The sequence below is a fragment of the Sphaeramia orbicularis genome, chromosome 11 (assembly GCF_902148855.1).
Source record: "Sphaeramia orbicularis chromosome 11, fSphaOr1.1, whole genome shotgun sequence".
Classification (NCBI taxonomy): domain Eukaryota; kingdom Metazoa; phylum Chordata; class Actinopteri; order Kurtiformes; family Apogonidae; genus Sphaeramia; species Sphaeramia orbicularis.
In genome coordinates, this window is record NC_043967.1 from 39095064 (window position 1) to 39117007 (window position 21944).

A 21944-nucleotide genomic window follows, 5' to 3' on the forward strand; every position below is an offset into this window, starting at 1 on the left:
TATCTTTTCTGACATGAATTGGTAACATTATGTAGATCTCTCCTGAGCATAAACCCCCAGAATCACAAGCACTCTCCATAGTTTTCAGGCAATTTATCAGTAAATACATGTTTCTGTGCGTCAAAAATTAAACGTGTTGGTGTCCAGATGAGTGGACATTTTTGCAACTTCATGAAAAATAGGTTCATAAGAATTTTTTTGTTTCATTATTATTTTTTGCATGCATTTAAAATAAATAAATAAAAATAAATAAATAAATAATATTTACTTATTTTTTATTTATTTTTCAGAAGAAAATTTTCAATCGCATTGTTTTTTTTCATGCCTAAAGAGGAATAAAAACACTCAGGAAAAAAAATTTGATTAAGGTTCTCATAATTCGTGCATGAAAGGGTTAAAACAACTAAACCCATGAATATACAAGAGAACAGCTGGAGAATATCTGTCCACTACAGTGACCACTATGCATGAAAGGGTTAATATGCACTGTCCCTATTAAATAAATAAAATAAAACAAAAAAAATAAATTAAAAAAATTTGACCTAAAAGCATATCTTTACATAGGCGTTTTCTCCGGTTCTCTACATCAATTACTAGAAATTCCAGGCTACCCCAAGGTTGAAAAACACTGCTGTATTCTCATCTGCTCATGAAGAACAGTGCAGGTCATGTTAAACTTTTGGTTTGACCACAGCCCAGTGCACATGGGTCATTTCCTTCCTTGGGGCTATCTGCTGTTTCACAGAAGCCAAACATTTCTCTCCAGTTTCTCTTTAATCAAACCCCATCTGATCTCAGACGTGCATGGGCATGACCGCTGGCTACTTCTACCTGACATTCTTGGAACATACCTGAGCACCTGCTGGCTCTCATCTGCGGACTTCTCGGACGCAGAATCTCCCTTCGACTTAATCTTCAAACTGGGAAACTTGAACTTTTTCTTCTCTCCTGCTTTTTTGTCTTCGTGTGCAGCCTTCTCTTCTACAGATTCGTCCAACTTGGGCTCACTCTTGGAGAACAGACTTTTCAGGGTCTTTTTACCTAGGTTCTTCTTGGCCATCTCGTCTCCGGAGTCGGCGCTTCCAGACTCTCAGGTTCTTCCGTCTGGATATTCTGACTGTTTAAGTTGGCTATGAATGGTAAAACAAAGAGGAAGATGGACGGGGACGACCGTGATGGCACTTGTTGACAGATGACAGCTGTTCTCCTTGCCTCATTTTGTGCGCAGTCGTCAGGTGTGGCGCACGGAGCGCTGCGCCACGCCCATGCGCAACAACACCCAGAATTCCTGACGACTCCCATGGACCTGGGACACTGAGCAACAGACTCCTGAAGTTTAACCCATAAAGACCCAGTGCTACTTTTGTGCCAGTTCCATCTGATTTTTACCTCCGCCAAGGAGGTTATGTTTTTGCCAGGGTCAGTTTGTCTGTTTGTCTGTCCGTTAGTGTGCAACATAACTCAAAAAGTTATGGACAGATTTTGATGAAATTTTCAGGGTTTGTTGGAAATGGGATAAGGAAGAAATGATTACATTTTGGTGGTGATGGGGGGGGGGGGGGGGCACTGATCAGCCTTGGCGGAGGTCTGCGCTCTCCGAGTGCTTCTAGTTTCCTCTAAATTTACCCTTTAGGAAGTGATTTATCACCATTTATTGTAATATTACCCCCCTTATTTTGCTTTTTTTTTTCAGTGTAAATCATGTATTTTCCTGTATTTAATTCACTGATCATGTAGCTGTTCAGAGGAAACTTAAGAAACTGACTTTTTCAACCAAATCTGTCATTAACTGAACATAAACCCAGTGTGTCCATCCACTGTCATTGATCCAACTCCATGGGTTTGACTGGTGAATCAATGTTGTAGAAGATGACGGTGTTTCCATGGTAACTATGGAGCCTCTGAACGTCCAAATGGGTCATATCTGATGACCATGAAAAGATGACAAACTGCATTTTACACCAATTATTGACGTGGATTGATAGGATTAGTGGATCAACAGGAATTAACCAGTTTAGATCAGCAGACTGTTCTGGATGTTTGGGTCTTTATGGGTTAAAACTGTTGCATAGGTGTTATCCAATTAATTCAGCTCTGATTAAGTATAAGATCATTGTCGACCCTTTTTGTTCATTTTGTCATAATTCGGATGAAACATTAACTCATTTGCCCTTTGTCAAATATTTTGGTGTAATACCAATCTTTTTTTTCAAATAGAAAGCTGGATATTTCTCTTAACTTCAAAACTGAAGATATTTTATTTGGTTTCTTTATTACTGATTTGCCTGTTCAGAAATTGTTTATTCTTAATCTCATTTCCTTATTAGCTAAATTTCATATACATACAAGCAAATTTGCTAATCAAAAACCCAGCTTTGTGGTCTTTAAATGTTATTTGAAATCCTGTCAAGACACACTCAACTTTTGCACTAACCCTAAAGCTATGAAGACTAAAGCCTTATGTCACAAATTTAAGTTGTAATTTATTTATTTTTATTTTATTAATTAATTACTTTATTTATTTTTCTCTCTTCTTGTTTATTCCTTTACTTTTATTTTATTTTTTATTTTTTTATTTGCTTGCCTATTTGTGTAGTTGTATTTGATTTCTTCCTGCCTCACCTGGAGCATTATGTTATGTTATGTTATGTTATGTTATGTTTTTTTTCTCCATGCCATGTTCTGGTCTATGTGTATACAATATTTTGTAAATAAAGTATGAGGAAAAAAACAAAACAAAACAGACACCTGAAGAATAAGGAGCGGTATCTGTCAAACAGTTACACAGGTGTTATCCAGTTCATTCAGCTCTGGTTAAGTATAAGATCAGTGTCGACCCTCTTTGCTCATTTTGTCACAATACGCTTGAAACATTAACTCATCTGTTTTGGGAATGGGCCTTCAGTCAAATTTTTTGGTGTAATATCAGTTGTTTTTTTTTTTAAATAGAAAACTGGATATTTCTCTAAACTTCAGAATTGAATATATTTTTATTTGGTTTCTTTATTAATGATCTGCCCGTTAAGGAACTGTTTATTCTTAATCTGATTTCATTATTAGCAAATATTCATGTGCATGCAAACAAATTTGCCAAACAGAAACCAACTTTGTGGTCTTTCAGTCCTACTTAAAATCCTACTTGGACACTCTAAACTTTTGCACTAACTCTAAAGCTGTGAAAACTACAGCCTTATGTAACGAATGTAAGTTGTAATTTTATTTCATTTTATTTATTTATTTATTTATGTAACTTACCTATCTATGTATTTATATTTCATTTCTTCCTGCCTTACCTCGAGCATTATGTTTTCCATGTTATGTTTATTACTGTTGACTGCTGTTGATCTGTTTTGTATACAGCAGTATGTAAATAAAGTTAAAAAAAAAAACAAAAAAACAGAAAAACAAAAGCAGACTCCTGAAGGCCAAGTAAGAGCAAAATACACAGCAATATGCACTACAAACAAATAGTTAAGGATATTATATTATATTTTTGATATTGATGTTGATTGATATGATATGATATGATATGATATATTTATTTATTTATTTATTTATTTATTTATTTATTTATTTACTTACTTACTTACTTACTTCTTTTTATTTATTTTTTTATTTTTTTAAGTTGGGATTCTTGCACAGCAGTTTTTACTTTTTTGTATGTGAATTGAATTGAAACATATTTTTTAATGACCATAGTTTATTTACAAATGGACCAAAACACAAACCTGGGACAAAAAAAAAAAAAAAAAAAAATTGAAATATCCTTAACTTTTTGTTTGTAGTGCAGGTGTAAAACAGCATGATATGCCTACATTATTGTACTAATTACAATAATGTATTAATTACATTTGCGCAAAGGTGTAGATTTCATGGGGAAGGGTCAGAGGCAAGTGCATTTGTCCCCCTTAAATAAAAATGCACTTTTTATTATTATTTTTTATTTTTTTTTATAACTTTACTTTTCATTTTTCCCTATCAACAACACTGACATCATTAACCTCCTAAGACCCAGCTACGGATTTTCTGTCCACATCTGTGGACAAGAGATTCACAACTTTATACAAAAAAAAAAAGAAAAGAAAACTCCACCACAAAGGACATTCCATAAAAAATGTAAAAACTGCATCTGAAAAAACTGTTGCATCATGATGTTTCCAATATAGGCACTTATTTAATAAAAAAAAAAAAAAAAAAGCTTGTACTTTGCTGACATTTCCTGGGTCTTAGGAGGTTAAAGCATTTCTTACAAAAGTTTTGACATTTAGCTAGTGTGAACTATTATATCCAGTTTTACAAACAGGTAAATCTGATAAATCTGAGGGTACATCACAATTAATAGGAGAGAAAATAAGAAATAAACAAACCAATGTGTTTATTTATTTCTTTTTTATTCTCGAAACATTTATTTAAATTAACTTCTCCAAGACAGACCATCAATCACACTGTAGACAAAATGTCATGTTTTTGTTGTTGTTTTTCCCCTTCTTTGGAGGACAACTTTATTTTTAATTGCAGCTTGTGTTTAAGTAACAATCTCCAACTTTATATTCACATGTTCATCCATTCCTTGCTTGTATACATATACACTGGGGCTGAGGGGGGGTTCATATAGACCAGGGGTGTCAAACATGCAGCCCAGGGGCCAAATGCGGCCCGCCAAAGGGTCCAGTTTGGCCCCTGGGATGTTTTTGCCAAGTGCAAAAATTCCACAGTCTTGAATTGAATTAAGCAAAAAAAAAATTTAGCTTGAATTAAGGAAGAAATCTTGAATTGAGCCCAAAAAAATCTTGAATTAAGCCAAAAAAAAAAAAAAAAATCTTCAATTAAGTAAAAAAAAAAAAAAATCTTCAATTAAGCAAAAAAAAATCTCAAATTTAGCAAAAAATCTTGAATTAAGCCAGAAAAAATCTTGAATTAAGCAAAAAAAAAAAAAAATCTGGAATTAAGATACAAAAAATCTTTAATTAACTAAAAAAAATCTTGAATTAAGACAAAAAAAAAAAAAAAATCTGCAATTAAGTAAAAAAAATATTGAATTAAGCCAAAAAAAAAAAAAAAAACTTCAATTAAGTTAAAAAAATCTTGAAATAAGCCCAAAAAAATCTAGAATTAACAATTTAAATTTTTTTCTTTGTTTTAGTGCAAAAAATAACATTAAATTCTGAAAATATTTACATTTACAAATTATCCCGTAACAATAAAATGTGAATAACCTGAACAAATATGAACAACCTGAAATGTCTAAAGAAAATTAAGCACAGTTTTAACAATTTTTCTGCCTGTTCCTCAGTGTTTAGTGTCTTTGTAGATCTGATCCATAATGCGCATGTAGAAATGAGAAGTTGAGAAATAATATTGTTAAAATTGCACTAAATTTTCTTACATTTTTTAAATTTAAATTTCAGTTTTTTCAGTTTTTTTTTTTTTTGGGGGGGATAGTTTATAAAAGTAAGTATTTTCATAATTTAATGGCTTTTTTTCACTAAAACAAAGACAAAAATTTGGAGTTGTCATTATTTATAGGTTATTATGTTATTATTTTTCTGGTTTGGCCCACTTCAGATCAAATTTAGTTGAATATGGCCCCTGAACTAAAATGAGTTTGACACCCCTGATATAGATGAAAGTGTACAGGGACAGGACGAGACAAGACAGTGGGACAAAACAGACATAAGACAAGACAGTTGTTATTTAAACCAATCATAAAATCAAATCGAATCAAATTGTATTTATATAGCGCCAAATCATAACAAAAGATATCTCATGACACTTTACATATCAAGTTGATCAAAACCAGACTCTAAGCCAATTTACAGAAACCCAACAGAATCCTCCAGGAGCAAACACCTCTGACTGTTGACAGTGCCGAGGAAAAACTTCCAATGTGTTTATAACTTTTATTATTCTACTTCTGTTTATTTTTGGTGTGATATTGGGTGAATTAAACGTTTACTGACATGAAAACATGAGAAAAGGAAGAATCACCATTTGGTGAAGTCTGAAATGTCCGCCTGATTATAAACTGTATTTGGTATGAAAATCTAAATGGTAGGAAAACACTATTTGTTAAGTAGTCCATCATGTAAAATCTTCATTTTGTAAATAAATCAAGCAATATAGGTGCAAAAGTCTTCTTTCTCTCTGAAATATATAAGAATGAATATAGAAAAAAAGGATATACTCTGATAAAGTGCAGGAATCTCTCATTTGTAGGTTCCTTATAGTGGTGAAAGTGCATTTCCACTTCTTTCTTCTTTCTTTCTCCTTAATAACGGTTAGTGAAGACGAGTCAAAAATCCCAAAGGATGAAGGAGGAGCTAAATAACACAAGCTCACTTCATTGTGAACTTCATTATAGCCCATTACCACTAAATATTCCTCATATATTCCTCTGTTTGTTTCTTAATGTCATTTAATCAAACCTTTATGCTCATGTCTGATTGAAAACACCCTTGCAAAACATGTGTGAGTTTGTTTTGTTTTTGTTTTGTTTTGTTTGTTCTTTGAAATATTGCCCCAACATATTTCATGTCATTTGTAAAGGGCAGTGGCTTTGCAACTTCTTACTTGTGATACAGCTGTAAAGATCAAAGGTCAAGTTCATTTAATTCATGTATTTGAGCCGAGTTAAAGCATGATTTATACAAGTTAAAGAACAAAGAACACAGCCTGAACTATGTACGTTTAACACTTTCATTGTAGTTGTTGCATCTGCTCCTGTGTCTCACATGCATTTACATCAGTGTCTTTTTGGACTCTGATTAGTTATGTGGTTATTTCTGTTTGGTTTTAAACTCACCATGGAGTCAGGGCTTAGGAAGTGTGTTCTGGCATGTAAAGTGTGGAGTACAATCTGACTTTCCTTCAAAACTCTCCCCCTTTTGCTGATTCTTTTTATCAAAAACAACTCAACATCACCTTCTGAACCCACAAATTACACAGTGTTTTGTTAGTTGTTATACAGGCAAGGCAGTTTTATTTATATAGCACAGTTCATGTACAAGACAATTCAAAGTGGTTTACATAAAACATTAAAAGCATTACAGTAGGGTGCAAGGGAAGCAATAAAAAGCATGGCCAGTGTCTTTCAACCTTGGGGTCGGGACCCCACGTCGGGTCTCCTGGAATTCAAATGGGGTCACCTGAAATTTCTAGTAATTGATAACAAATTAAAACTTACTAATAAAAATGTACATTATATAGCCTAAATGTTGCCTAAAATTAACGTTTATTTGCAACATAGTATAGCAAACTATTACACGATCAAAAACAAATTAATTTTAGCCAAAAAAAAAAGTCTCTGTTTTGAATGTCTGGGGTCACCTGAAACTTCTAAGAATTTATTTAATAAATAAATAAATAAATAAATAAATAAATAAATAAATAAATAAATAAAAATTAAAACTTACTAATAAAAATGGACATTATATAGCCTAAATGTTGCCTAAAATTAACATTTATTTGCAAAATATTATAGCAAACTATTACACGATCAAAAACAAATTAATTTTAGCCAAAAAAAAAAAAAAAAAAGTCTCTGTTTTGAATGTCTGGGGTCACCTGAAACTTCTAATAATTTATTAAATAAATAAATAAATAAATAAAAATTAAAACTTACTAATAAAAATGTACATTATATAGCCTAAATGTTGCCTAAAATTAACATTTATTTGCAAAATATTATAGCAAACTATTACACGATCAAAAACAAATTAATTTTAGCCAAAAAAAAAAAAAAAAAAAGTCTCTGTTTTGAATGTCTGGGGTCACCTGAAATTTCTAATAAATTATAAAAATAAATAAATAAGTAAATAAAAATTAAAACTTACAAATAAAAATTTACATTATATAGCCTAAACGTTGCCTAAAATTAACATTTATTCACAACATATTATAGCAAACTATTACACGATCAAAAACAAATTAATTTTAGCCAAAAAAAAGTCTCTGTTTTGAATGTCTGAGGTTGCCTGAAATTTGTGATGTTAAAATGGGGTCAGGAGCCAAAAAAGGTTGGGAACCACTGACATAGGCATTAAAAAAGAGATAAAACAGATAAAACAGACAAACAGATTTAAAAAAGAAAACCTTTTTTTTTTTTTTAAGTACAGGCGATACATAGATGTCTTCAAGTTGTTTGAGTAAGTTACTAGTGCTACCTGTAGGCAGAGTGAGTGTCATGCATATAAAAACAGACATGAGATTCTTTGTCCTAATCATACTGCTGTAGCATGAGTATAAACCTCAAGGTGTCGCTGTTGACCCACTTAAACTGTCCTCACTGTATGACCATATTAAACGTATTCTGCTTTAAAACCACTTTAAATAAATGAAATATTGCAGTCATTATTATTCTCATTCTTATTATTAATATCACTCCCCTTGTTTTTTAGGCACATCACATCTTTATAAGTTAACAACACTGTCAGTATTTAGATAAATTTGTGAATAATAGATATTGCACAAAGGGAAGAATTCACACAGTGCATGGAATTAACAGAATTAATTATGCAGTTTTAATCTCCTCACACCCTACACATAAAATCAATACACAGTTACCTTGTGTTATCACTTTCACAGTAGCTGCCCACACTTTATTGCTTGTTGATGATGATGAGATAATGGGAGATGAAGCAGAAAACACCTGAGGTCACTTTTATAGGGGAGGCAATTAAAGTGAAATCATATCCTCACATTTTCAGGCATTATGACTGTTCAAGGAAATACTTTGCAATCTTCCTGTACATGAACTTCTTTGTTTTTCTACATTATTTTAGTCCAAACTAAATAAATGAATAAAATTTAGATTAAACTAAAACTCTAAACATGTCAGTTATCATTATCCTTCAGTGAAGTTTTATTTTCTCTGCAGTTGGGGCTACTTCTTGAATCATTTAAGTGTAGAACTAGTACAGATTTGTTGAATATCATCAAATAAGGTTGCAGTCACTGAAAGAATTATTAGACCACCCTTGTTTTCTTCAATTTCTTGTAAATTTTAATGCCTGGTACAACTAAAGGTACATTTGTTTGGACACATATAATGATAACAATAAAAATGCCTCATAAGAGTTTAATTTCAGAGCTGATATCTAGACATTTTCCATGATTTTTTTGATAATAACCAAAATCACTTCAGTTCTTACATCAGTATTTATGACATTGTACTGACAAAAACAGTGCTTTTAGGCATTCCATGTTTTCTTTTCTGTCTGTTTTAGTCACATGATACACACAGGAGTTAGTAATGGATTGTATAACCACTGTTTTTGATGACTTTTGATGGTCTAATAATTTTTTTCCGCGACTGTATGTGTGTTAATAGGTGAAATTTTGACAATATCCTCTGTGTGCTATTCATGTCTATTTTACAGTATTTTCATTATCATGGCTCATGTGGTATTCATTTACACTACAAATAAAAAGTAAAGGATATTTTTAATTTTTGGGCTATTTTTTTTTTTTTTTTTTTTCAGTTGGGATTCTTGCACAGCACTTTTTGCTTTTTTTGTGTGTGTGAATTGAATTGAAACACATTTTTTTTAAATGACCAGACATAGTTTTATTTACAAATGGCAAAAAATGACAAAAAAAAAGACAAAAAGGAAAAAAAAGAAAAGAAATATCCTTAACTTTTTGTTTGTATTGTATATATAAGCCTAGTGTATAATAACTAACAACAACAGTGATAAATAAAAGCTAAAACAAAGACTCTACAAAAATGTCTGTGGTTTCTGACCATGTTATCAGGAGGAAAAATGAAGGAATTAAAGCAGACTAATGATGTGAATTTCATTTTAGGTTTTCCTGGTTAAACAAATGTTTATTTTCTGTTTAATGAAATATCTTCCATTAGTGATACTGCTGTTTTTACTGGGATAAAAAAACAAGAGAAATTCACAACTGGAGCAGCAAAAATATAATACTTGTCATTTTTTCCCTCTTTGTCATTAATCATATTATGATTGAAAAGAATAATACAAAAAAAATCAAAGCTGAATTTATTGGTTTGTATTGAGTTTTTGTTGTTTTGTGTTGGAAAACCAAATAACAAGCTATGCCAAAACCCCCGGCGTACTGATCTTAACTAAAAGTTAGATATGATGTGCACCACTGTTTTTATCTTTTTATGATAAACCTTTAGACCCAGTTAAGTGATTGCTGCAGCATCATTGTGTTATTACTCAGCGCCCCACACCCTCGTATATGGCCTTTAGTAACACAGACTAATTTCAACCGAAAGTCAAATGCTGGACAAACTGGAACTGAAGATGTAGGGATAAAGCTAGTAGTAAAACCTTATCACATTCCAGCGATGACAGACACACTTCAACAAAAAAGAGTTTGGGTTTTGTTGTTAGTGTACACTATTAGCAACTTCAAACTGAAAGGGAGCGCTTGCATCACTTCAAAGTTTGTTGGCCTGTCCGCATTCAACACACACACCCGCCACTGCAGTCCAATACTATCGTCATTTGAATCTTTCTGTTGAATTAAAACAGAAAGTTGCACGGTTCACAGCAGTTCCACTCGGAGCAGTGAGATGAATGATGAAACATGATGCAAATATTTGAAGATCGTTGACAAAAGAAAGGACACAACAACAAAAGACAGTTAAAAAAAAATGTACACGCCTCTACATTATAAGATAAAAATCTAGATTTATCACTTATAAAACACTAAAATTCAGTTCTATGAGCAACTTCTACTGATTTTCTGTATGTTTATGCTTAAAATCATTACCCAAAATTTAAAAAAAAAAAAAAAAATACTGTGATGCATTTTACTAAGTTGCCACTGATGCAGGATTTACTCAGAAATATCTAATGGGAAAGTAAGAGCTGACATAAATGCAAGTTCAGTTTTATTTTTCAGCAACAAATAAAAGAATATTGCTAAAGTAATCAGTACACATGATTAAGTTCAATAGAAGATGATACAACAGTGATAGAATTGATTTGATTTTAAGGCAAATAGGCTAAATATGTAGATCAATGCCTATAGAAATACAAAATATCTATATTAACATGTATTTTTAAGAATGTTGGCATGCAAATGAGTTAAACATGCAGACAGAAATAGTGATTGTATGACAGTTTTAAAGACATTTTCTGGTATAAAAAAGAAGACAGAGTAGTCAGTATTCATTTGCCTTTTCTGTTTCTTTTCTAACTTCCTGATTTAAGTCTTTCTATATAAAACCAGCAATTGTTTCTATGGTCGGCCCTGAAAATCTCTTTATTTTATCATAAAATAAATCCCATTTCCCATGTCTTCATATTTACCCGTCTTAGTTCTACTTCTTTTTTTCTTATTTTGTCCACCTCCCCTCCGAGTATCACTCACATAGTGATTCACTTATGACCTGTATTTCTAAGAAAAGAAACAAATAGCCGATAAAGTATGGTAGGTTCTGACCTTTGTTATCCCGGCAGTTCTTGGAAATTTCCAGCCAAATTTTACTGGCATTGTTGCACTGAAGGAACGGGAAATGCTTTGTTTGCACTCTTTTTCATCCCTTAAAAATGTATACCAGACATTGTGCTTCACACCCCAAAGACTGATGCGCAAATAAGGACCTAAAATATATAAATTTAATGTTGACGTGGCCTCTTACATGTTAAAATATGTGGACAGTGATGAAACTTTCAGCAGTGCAGTGAGTAGTAGTTTAATATGACACAAAATACCAAAAAACATCTGCTGATCTGAAATATTTAATAAGTTTTGAACCACTAATCCACTAATTCATGTAGTTTTTCAGCTTTTCAGCAAAATCAAATGAGTCTTTTTTGGAGCTTCTGTGGAGAACGTGGAAGCACAGTCATCTTCTGCAACATTTATTCACAAATACAACCCATAAAGTTTATATTACAGTGACTGGAGATGCTTGTTTTATGTTCAGTTATGATATATTTTGCTGAAAAAGTAACTTTTCTTTTAGTTTTCTTTGTATTATTATAATAAATACTGAATTTACTCTATAAACATGGACATGATAAGTTAATTAATACAAGAAAATACCTGCTTTCATTGATAAATACAAAAGAGGATAATACTATAATAAATGGTGATAAATTCCAGAAGACTGGTTAAATATAGATCAAAATTCATGTGGAAGTCATCACAAAATTGCTATTTAAGGATGAAAGCACAGTAAGAAGACCTGAGTGGTTACTGAATGAAATGAAATGCAGAAATTTAAATAAAAGAAATGACTTCAACATGAATGATTCCACTAGGAGTTACATTTTAATGACCCTCAGTATCAGAATCTGCCTCCAAAACTGGGAACTTTAAATTGTAGTCCATTTCCCTCTGGAAGTAAGATTTACCTAATGTTAAATAAAAAAACTCCAAGAGCCTTTTGTGATACAAGGTAAAGCCATAAAAGTCTAAACTGAGCTATAACCTTTAATGAACATTTCCACATTTACTCTGATGTGTGTTTTGAACATACTTCCTCGTGTAAATCATACTAAATGGACTGTTGTGTGACTGTGCAGGCTTTCTGTCACATTATCAGTTCCTTTGAAATGGTCTTTCTAAACAGTTCTGTGGTATGCTGTAACCTGAAGCCAAACACACTTTCCATGTTCCTTTTCGATCTTTTGAGTACGTGTGTGTTTTTGCCCTTAAGCCATTTGATGTAACAAGTAACACAGTTTCCTGTTGTGATTCTTAAGCACTGTGTGAAATGAGTGTGTTGTGCAGTTGGCCAGCACACGAGGAGAACGACAGTTTCAATAATTTAAGTCAAGTGACAGGAGACATCAGTTAGATAGAAAATATGAACAGGATGTGAGTTCACATGTACCCTGTTCTCTCAGTGGTAAACAACCAGCTAATGTTGATAATTAAAAACTATATTAAGTTTGGTTTTGTTGGATTGTGTTATTTTTACTGGATGAAGTGATGTGATGGTCATTCACTAATTTCCACCAGATTAAAACAAGTTAGTTCTTACCTAGAAATGTGTTTTATATGTATTAACCCTTTGTAGGGCACTCATAGAAATACAGTGAAATTAAAAATTTCAACCTTAGTGTGTTATTGGAGGACATAACAAGACTACTACCTATGTGAAATTTAAAAAAAAAACAAAAAATTCACGAAGAAAATCAAGGTCAATGAAGTTACCACTTTTGGTTCAAATGTGGTAAAAAAAACAAAACAAACAAAAACAAAACAAAACAAGAACTATATATAAAAAATACAAGAAAAACACATTTGAGGTGAAAGGAACTTATATTTTAGAACATTAGACCAACATCAGTACTGATCCAGACCCCTATCCACATCCACATTATCCCTTTGAACATCATTCCTTACATTAGTACCATTACTTCATGGTACCTAACAAAGCAGGTACACTCACTGTTCATGCAGAAGTGGACCTTACAGACCCTGTAGACCCCATTAGAGCTGATATTATCTTGTATCTATTCTATTCTTTAAAAAAAAAAACAACAACAACAACAACAAGAATTTCCTATTCTATTCTATTCTATTCTATTCTATTCTATTCTATTCTATTCTATTCTATTCTATTCTATTCTATTCTATTATTGCCTCACTGTCCTCACTTGAACTGTTTGTATGTAGAAATTACTAAAAATAGTCACTTGCCCGATAAAGGGTTAATTATGTCTTATAATGTATTTTAAAGCCACTACATTTGCTACTTTGTTAACTGAACATACTGACATAAGTAATTCTAAACTGTGAGTTGTGCTTAAAATTATGCAGCCATTTGATGACAAATACTCACCATAAGATTACCTATCACTAAATACTAATAACTCCTAAATATGAATAAATAAAACAAGTTAACCAAAGGAAAACTGGAGGAATTTGCACAATTATGGGAACCTTATATGAACATTATGGTATTTGGAAAATAGGGACATGTCATACAAATTATCATTGTTTAATTTTATTTAAAAAAAAATATATATATTATCATGACTGCTGTATTTTAATATTTTTATCATTATTACTGTTATTTTTTTCTACATATATGTACACAGTTTCATAAGAATATATGTATGTTCTATCTATCTATCTATCTATCTATCTATCTATCTATCTATCTATCTATCTATCTATCTATCTATCTATCTATCTATCTATCTATCTATCTATCTATCTATCTATCTATCTATCTATCTATCTATCTATCTATCTATCTATCTATCTATCTATCTATCTATCTATCTATCTATCTATCTATCTATCATTTGGTGCAAGTCTACGTGGTGTGAATGGGTGTGTGTATGAGTGATTATGTTGTTTTGATTAATGTTCGTGATGTAAAACTTAAATACCAATAAAACATTGTAAAAAAAACCAAAAAAACAAGTTATACATTTACAAAGAAAAAGCAGACACATTTAGAGTATCTCGCAAAAGTGAGTACACCCCTCACATTTCTGCAAAAACCGTCTGAACCAAAGATGATGCACAAGAAAGACAAGCAGACTAAGGACAGGGATGACTGGAACCATGTCCTGTGGTTTGATAAGACCAAAATGGTTCAGGTGGTGTCAAGTGTGTGTGTGGCGGCAACCAGGTAGGTGTACAAAGACAAGAGTGTCTTGCCTACACTCAAGCGTGGTGGTGGGGGCGTTGTGGTCTGGGGCTGCATGAGCGCTGCCGGTGCTGGGAAGCTACAGTTCATTGAAGGAAACATAAATACCAACATGCACTGTGACATATTGAAGTAGAGCAGTGTTTCCCAACCTTTTTGAGCCACAGCACAGATTTTACATTTGAAAAATCCCAAGGCACACCACCAAACAAAAATGTCCCAAAAAGTATATTTATTGACATATAATGCAAATCTAGTCTCAATTTACTTACTCAGTGGGAGAACTGGACCTGTTTAGTTGAACACAAAGATGATATTCTCACAGGAATTGAAGAAAGACATACACGAATCTTCCTCAACAGCTCTGAGTCGCTCTTTTTTTTTTTTTTTTTCGAGGGGGGACACATTGGGGGTGCACGGGCGAGTCTTTTGGAACAAGAAAGCTGAGAGGGGTGCATCAGTTACCCTTCAGACGGACCCCTGGATTGAGGTCCGTTGTATAATAGTATTGGAAGGTAAATCTCCGCATCAGGGCCGATTCACTTTCACTTTTACTTTTCAATGGGAAACAAGAGACTGTTGTTGTAGAGTGGATCACTGGTGCGTTTAGTTGTATGTATCTATATCACGTTTACAGTACCAATCAGGTGAAATTAGATAATTTTCCACAGCACACCTGATGATTTCTCACGGCACGCTTACATGCCGCGGCACACTGGTTGGGAAACACTGAAGTAGAGCATGAGCCCCTCCCTTTGGAAACTGGGCCATAGAGCAATATTCCAACATGATAACATCCCAAACGCACCACCAAGACCACCCCTGCCTTGGCAAAGAAGCTGAGGGTAAAGGTGATGGAGTAGCCAAGCCTGTCCCCAGACCTAAACCCTATTGAGTAACCTCAAACAGAAGGTAAACGGTAAATAGACTGAACTTATATAATACATTTTATACACCGATTTAGGGTTCAGTGTCTTGCCCAAGGACACTTTGAGCAAACTAATGTGATTTTTTTTTTTTTCTCGTGTCATTTATTTATATTAACTTCTCCAAGACAGATCATCAATCACACTATAGACAAAATGTTATGTTTTTTTTTTTTTTGTTTTGCTTTGTTTTGTTTTTCCCCCTCTTCGGAGGACAACTTTATTTTTAATTACAGCTTGTGTTTAAGTGACAGTCTCAAACTTTATATTCACATGTTCATCCAGTCCTTGCTTGTATACATATATATATATATATATATATAGAGGGAGGGGTTATATAGACAAAAGTGTACAGGGACAGGAAGAGACAAAACAGTGGGACAAAACACACATAAGACAAGACAGTTGTTACTTAAACCAATGTATTTGTAATTTTTTTAAGCTATTTTTTTTTTATTTTTGATGTGATATTGGAGGAATTATATATTTACTGAAATGAAAATCTGAAAAAAGGAAGAATCTCCATTTGGTGAAGCTTTTAAACATTCATATATATATATGAAATGTCAGCCTGATTATAAACTGTATTTGGTAAGAAAATGTAAATGGTAGGAAACCACTATGGACTATGAACAAGAGGAGCAGGATTCAAACTGCCAACCCTTTGGTTATTGGATGACTCACTCTCCCAAATGAGCCACAGCTGCCCCAGGTGCCACAGGTGCGCAAGGTCTCCAACATGCACTTGCTCCATGATGTGGTCATGGAGGAGTGGAGGAGGATACCAGTTCAACCTGTGAAGCTCTGAGGAACTCCACGCCCAAGAGCAGGGGTGTCAAACTCATTTTAGTTCAGGGACCAGATTCAGCTAAATTTGATCTGAAGTGAGCCGAACCAGTAAAATAATAACAATAATATGTAAATAATGTCAACTTCAAACTCTCCAAAGTTTATCTCCATATCTAAAAAAGTTAATTTACATTATGAAAAGGTTTACATCTACAAACACTCCTTTCAAACAATGTGAATAACATGAACAAACTGAAAAAAAAAAAAGTATAATTTTAACAATATGCTTCAGTTTATCATTTCCACATGTAGATTATAACTCACAGATCACATTAGATCTACAAACACACAAAACAGTGAGTAACAGGCAGAATATTTCACTTCTCTTAAGACATTTCAGGTTATTCACATTTTTTGCAAAATTATACTTTGTTTTAGTGTAAATGCATGCAAATATTTACATTTACAAAGAGAAACATTTGAAGTTGTCATTATTTATATGTTATTATGATAGTATTTTACTGGTCCTGCCAACTTGAGATTGAATTGTTCTGAATGTGGAACCTGAACTAAAAGGATTGTTAATATTTTAGTGTAAGTTAGTTTAGTGTAGTTTTTTTGGATTTCACAAATTCATCCTACGGGCCAGAGTGGATCCTTTGGTGGGCCGGATTTGGCTCCCGGGCCGCATGTTTGACACCTGTGCCCAACAGGGTTAAGGCAGTGCTGGAAAATAACGGTGGCCACGCAAAATAGTGACACTTTGGGCCCAATTTGGACATTTTCTCGTAGGTGTGTGCTCACTTTTGTTGCCAGGAGTTTACACATTAATGGCTGTTTTGAGTTATTTTGAGGGGACAGTAAATTTACACTGTTATAAAAGCTGTACTCTGACTACTTTACATTGTATCTAAGTGTCATTTCTTCAGCGTTGTCCTATGAAAAGATATAATTAAATGTTTGCAGAAATGTGAGGGGTTTATTCACTTTTGCGAGATACTGTACATGTAAGTGTTTGCACAGTTTCATCACAGCTGTCGATTCTGCAATGATTTATTCTTTATTGCTTAAAAACAATACCATCACAGGTGTTTTAAGACAGCTGGTGGCAGACAGAGTTTCTGACAGCCTGACAGAAACAAAGATTTCCTGTCACTGCGGCACTTTGACTGTGCACCTTAAAGGTTTGAAGTGTTTTTATTCTGGTCAGTGGTGTGTGGGCGTTCGCTGTGGGGTTCTCCCCCACAGCAGAGTTACTACACAATGAAGAGTCATTGCAAAGCAAAAAGAGAAAGGAAAGCAGCCAAGAGAAAGGCAGAGAAACACACACCGATTTAGAGGCACTTACTGTAAAGACCAAACCATGCTTACAGTAATTTTACAATGCATTTTGTTGATTGAAAGTGTGTCTTAATCATCAACTGAGACGTACATTTAGAGGTTTTTCATGTTTGTTAATGAGTGCCTACTGTGCCCGTAAATACGCTGTTGTCTTTTTGACACACATGTAGAAATCATAATGCGACAGGAAAAAAAAAACAACAACATGATCACAAATCAGATTCCTAACAACACTGAATTCTTAAGTTGTTTTACCTTCATACAGAAGTTGCTGTTATCTCTGTAGTTCTGATACAAGATGACTTTCATCAGCAATTAGTTTTGGTTCCTATATTTTCTAGGAAATTGAAGGATGTAGTGGGACTTCCTAAAGTTTATTACCAGCAAGTGAAGGGGGAGTGAGCAGGATGTTGCAAGGGGCGTTGTGTGTCAGTCATGATTACACAGACACACTTTTACTCATCATCTATTTCAGTTATTGCTTTAAAAGGAAAAGGGTTACTATGACCACAAAATTTACCTCTCTTTTTGTGCTTAAGAAATAAATTATAGAGATTAAAATAAAAGTTTTAACAGTGCAGTTCACAACTGCACTGTTAAAGGTTATGATAAAAACATAAAATGCACACATAATCCATAAGAGTATGTCAGTTTAGTAGAGAATACAATGAGCTATTTTTCCCAGCAAGACCTGAAAAAAAGTGAAAATAATCACAACTGTAACAAATAGAAAAGGCTTTTTTTAGTTTGTGCTGGCTAATATAACGTAGAAGGAATACTTGTGGTGCATAATTAGATTTGTCAGTTAAGTTTTAGTTAGTTTTGCCAGTATATGTATAGTTTTATTTCTACTTTAAGAAACTGACTTGATTTATTTTGTTTTTGAGTACTAGTTTTTAAGTATTATGGAGAAAGGCGTGATTTCTAGAGGTCGGAAGTGTGGATGACTGAATACATCAAATACACATCAAATACAGTAGGATTCACAAAACCACTATTTATCAAAGATGTTGCACTGTACAGAAACCTTATATTCTTGGTCTATATAGGACTGAAAATTAAAATGAAGTTTTATGATATTTTAGTTATAATTTTTATTGGATTTCTGTGTTATGTAAAAATCACAAATTTAATTATTTTTTAATTTGTTTTATTATTTTTTCTATAACTACAAGTTTTAGTTTTGTTAACAATAATCCATAAGGGTAGGTTAATGCTGACAAAGGAAAGGGCCAGCATCACAATAGTTGACATAATAAAAAGCACTTAGTAGAGAATTAAAATCTCATGATCAGCATTAACAAAGGGCAAGTCAGACTGTGAAGTCAGACTAAAAACAAAAGTGAAATTAAATCTTGCATTAGTTGATCTAGATAATTGATATTGTTACACCAACAAGAACAGTTCCCTTTCTGTAAAAAGAAAGGTCAGAGTGATATGAGTTGAGTTTTGTGAAGATAATCTTTGTATAAGAGTGTTTTGAAATAGTTTTATACAAGGTAGAACTGGCATAGCACTGTTGGCAAATGCCATTCACTGAATCATCTATTCCATGTGATTTACTGAATTACATGAAATCTGTGGGATAAGATTTGATTGAACTTAAATGAGGAATAATTTCGGTCATACCTCACAGGTGTTTTACTCTATCATTGCAATGATTCGTGGCTCAATTTCAATCATTTTGCTTTTCAGAACTGTATTCATAGACCCCATATTTTATTCACAACAGGGCATAAAAGACAATTAAACTGAGAAAATGTACCACCACTGTGTAGCATCCTCTATTTGTTTGATAAAAGTCTGTAAATGTCTGGGTATTGACGAGAGTGATGGATTTTTGTGAGTGGAATATTGTCCCATTCTTGTCTAATTTATGATTCTAGCTGCTCAACAGTCCTAGATCTCCTGTATTGTATTGTATTTATTCATTTATTTATTTACAGTTGAATTTCTGTATTTTGAATTTTTCATTTAATAGTTTATAAAGCATTTTCGGGTTGGTGAAAGATATACACGGAGGCTTTTACGAAGCCATCCTGTCGTAGCAAATGCAGTCTACAGTTTAGCATTGCCTTGCTGAAATATACCAGTCCTTCCCTGAAAATAACATACAGTCGCAGAAAAAATTATTAGACCATCAAAAGTCATGAAAAACAATGGTCATGTAATCAAGTACTAACTCCTGTGTGTATCATGTGACTATAACAGACAGAAAAGAAAACATGGAATGCCTAAAAGCACTGTTTTGTCAGTATAATGTCATAGATATTGATGTAAGAACTGAAGTGATTTGGGTTATTATCAAGAAAACATGGAAAATGGCTAGATATCAGCTCTGAAATTAAACTCTCATGAGCTATTTTGGTTGTTATCATTATATTTGTCAAAACAAATGTACCTTTAGTTGAACCAGGTATTAAAATTAACAAGAAACTGAAGAAAACAAGGGGTGCTCTAATCATTTTTTTTGCGACTGTATTTTTGGATGAGAGTGGTGTTCCTCTAAATACCTGTCAGGATTGATGGTGCCTTTGCAGAACTATCCATACCATCATAGATGCAGGCATTTGAACTGATTATTGATAACAAGAATGGTGAACATGAATGGTTCGTCTATTAAGATCAGATAAGAAATACTTTGTTGCCCCTGCAGGGAAATTCCTGGACTCTGTTCAGCTGCAGTTTACAGGTGGACAGAATAAAGAAGTGTCAACAGAATAAAAAAGAGAAGTGCCAAATAAATAAATTTGCACGTAATAGATACATATCTACATATTCATAAATAAGTTATTGCACAGATATGTATTGCACCTACAGGTATGAAATTATTGCACCATGTAGCTTATTACTCTGACAGATGCTACTGATTGTTTAGTAGTCTAATGGATGTTGGGATGAATGAGTTTTTGTAGTGGTTCATTCTGGTTCTGGGGACCCTGAATCTCCTGCCGGAAGGTGGGAGCTGGAACTCGTGGTGTAGGATGTGAGTCGGCTCTTAAGTCAGGAGGATGCATCCATATTTCCAAAGTGAATTTCATGTTTCGATTCGTCTGGCCGCAGAACCGTTTTCCAATCTGCCTCAGTCCATTATAATTGAGTTTTGGCCCAGAAAAAATGGCAGTGTTTGTGGATCATTAGTTATGACTTTCTGGTGGCGTATTATGCATTTGTGGATGGGATGGTTGACAGACAATGATTGATTTATAGTGGAATTTAAAGTGGAATCTTGCTACCATCAAATTCAAAATTACCTTGTTTTCTTCAAAATACTACTTTTCTCTTGACATGTTTGCTATGTCCTGTTGTGAATAAAAATGGGTTTATGACATTTGTAAATTATGGCATTCTATTGCTAGTGTCCCTACTTTTTAGAATTGGGGCCATGATTTGTATTGATCACATGTTTGATCATTCTTTTCAGATGACATGAATTACGGTAAATTGCAGGGTTATTCAAAAAGAATGAATCGATTTCATGACGCATTGCTTCAGTTCTCAAGCATCTTCATGGAATGAGTCAGTGAACATTTGAAAGAAGAGTTTTCTAAGTTCTGAATGGCTGCCTTGATGACCTTAAACATTGAATAACAACAGCGATCAACTCAGGGAATTGTGATATGCTGATTCGAGTCTGGGAGGAATTCTCTTATCGCACTGATGTTGTCCGTGCTGCAGGTGGTGGCCACATTGAACACTTGTAAGACAGGAAATAAAAGTTGATTGTGAGTAGAATACTTGTGACTTAGCTGGAGTTTTCTATTGCTTTTCCTTATTAAAATATTGCTTAATGAAATCAGTTCATTCTTTTTGAATAACCCTGTATAACCTTAACTTGAGAGTATATAACGGCTAAAATTTACTTAGGGGGTCAAATGAGTGGCCATTTTTGTAAAAAATAAATAAATAAAAGGTGTAAGAAATGCATAGAACTGTGTTGAAATAATGCTAATACATTTGTGCACAGACTACTGATATCATTTGACAGTGGAAGCTATATTTTCAGAAATATTGGATTTTGAATAGCACGTGTACGTGAAAACTTTTGCTGGTGGACGGACGTGACGTTACCCATGATGCTCTGGTCAGTACCAGTACTTTATTAGGAATAAACTTATATACTTACCATTGCTAATTTTCCTCTTATTCATAAATGTTAGTATTGTGGATCTAAAACAATAACAGCTGACACAAAAACACAAAATGTGGCAGTGGACGGATGTGACACAGTTGTTACGGATCCCATCATACTGATGCTCGGCAGCCATGTCACCGTTTACACTAATGATCCCTGT

The 21944-nt window shown here is 33.3% G+C and overlaps 1 protein-coding gene across 1 annotated transcript in view; it reads right to left on the reverse strand.

Annotated features, from left to right (window-relative positions):
• The window catches only part of crybg2 (crystallin beta-gamma domain containing 2), an 89661-nt gene extending 88445 nt beyond the window's left edge, over positions 1 to 1216 (reverse strand). The window contains exon 1 of the mRNA XM_030147977.1: positions 852 to 1216. Within this exon, the coding sequence (XP_030003837.1) occupies positions 852 to 1060 (209 nt within the window). The 5' untranslated portion in view covers positions 1061 to 1216. The remainder of the gene's footprint in view (positions 1 to 851) is intronic.
• Between the last annotated feature and the right edge of the window lie 20728 nt (positions 1217 to 21944).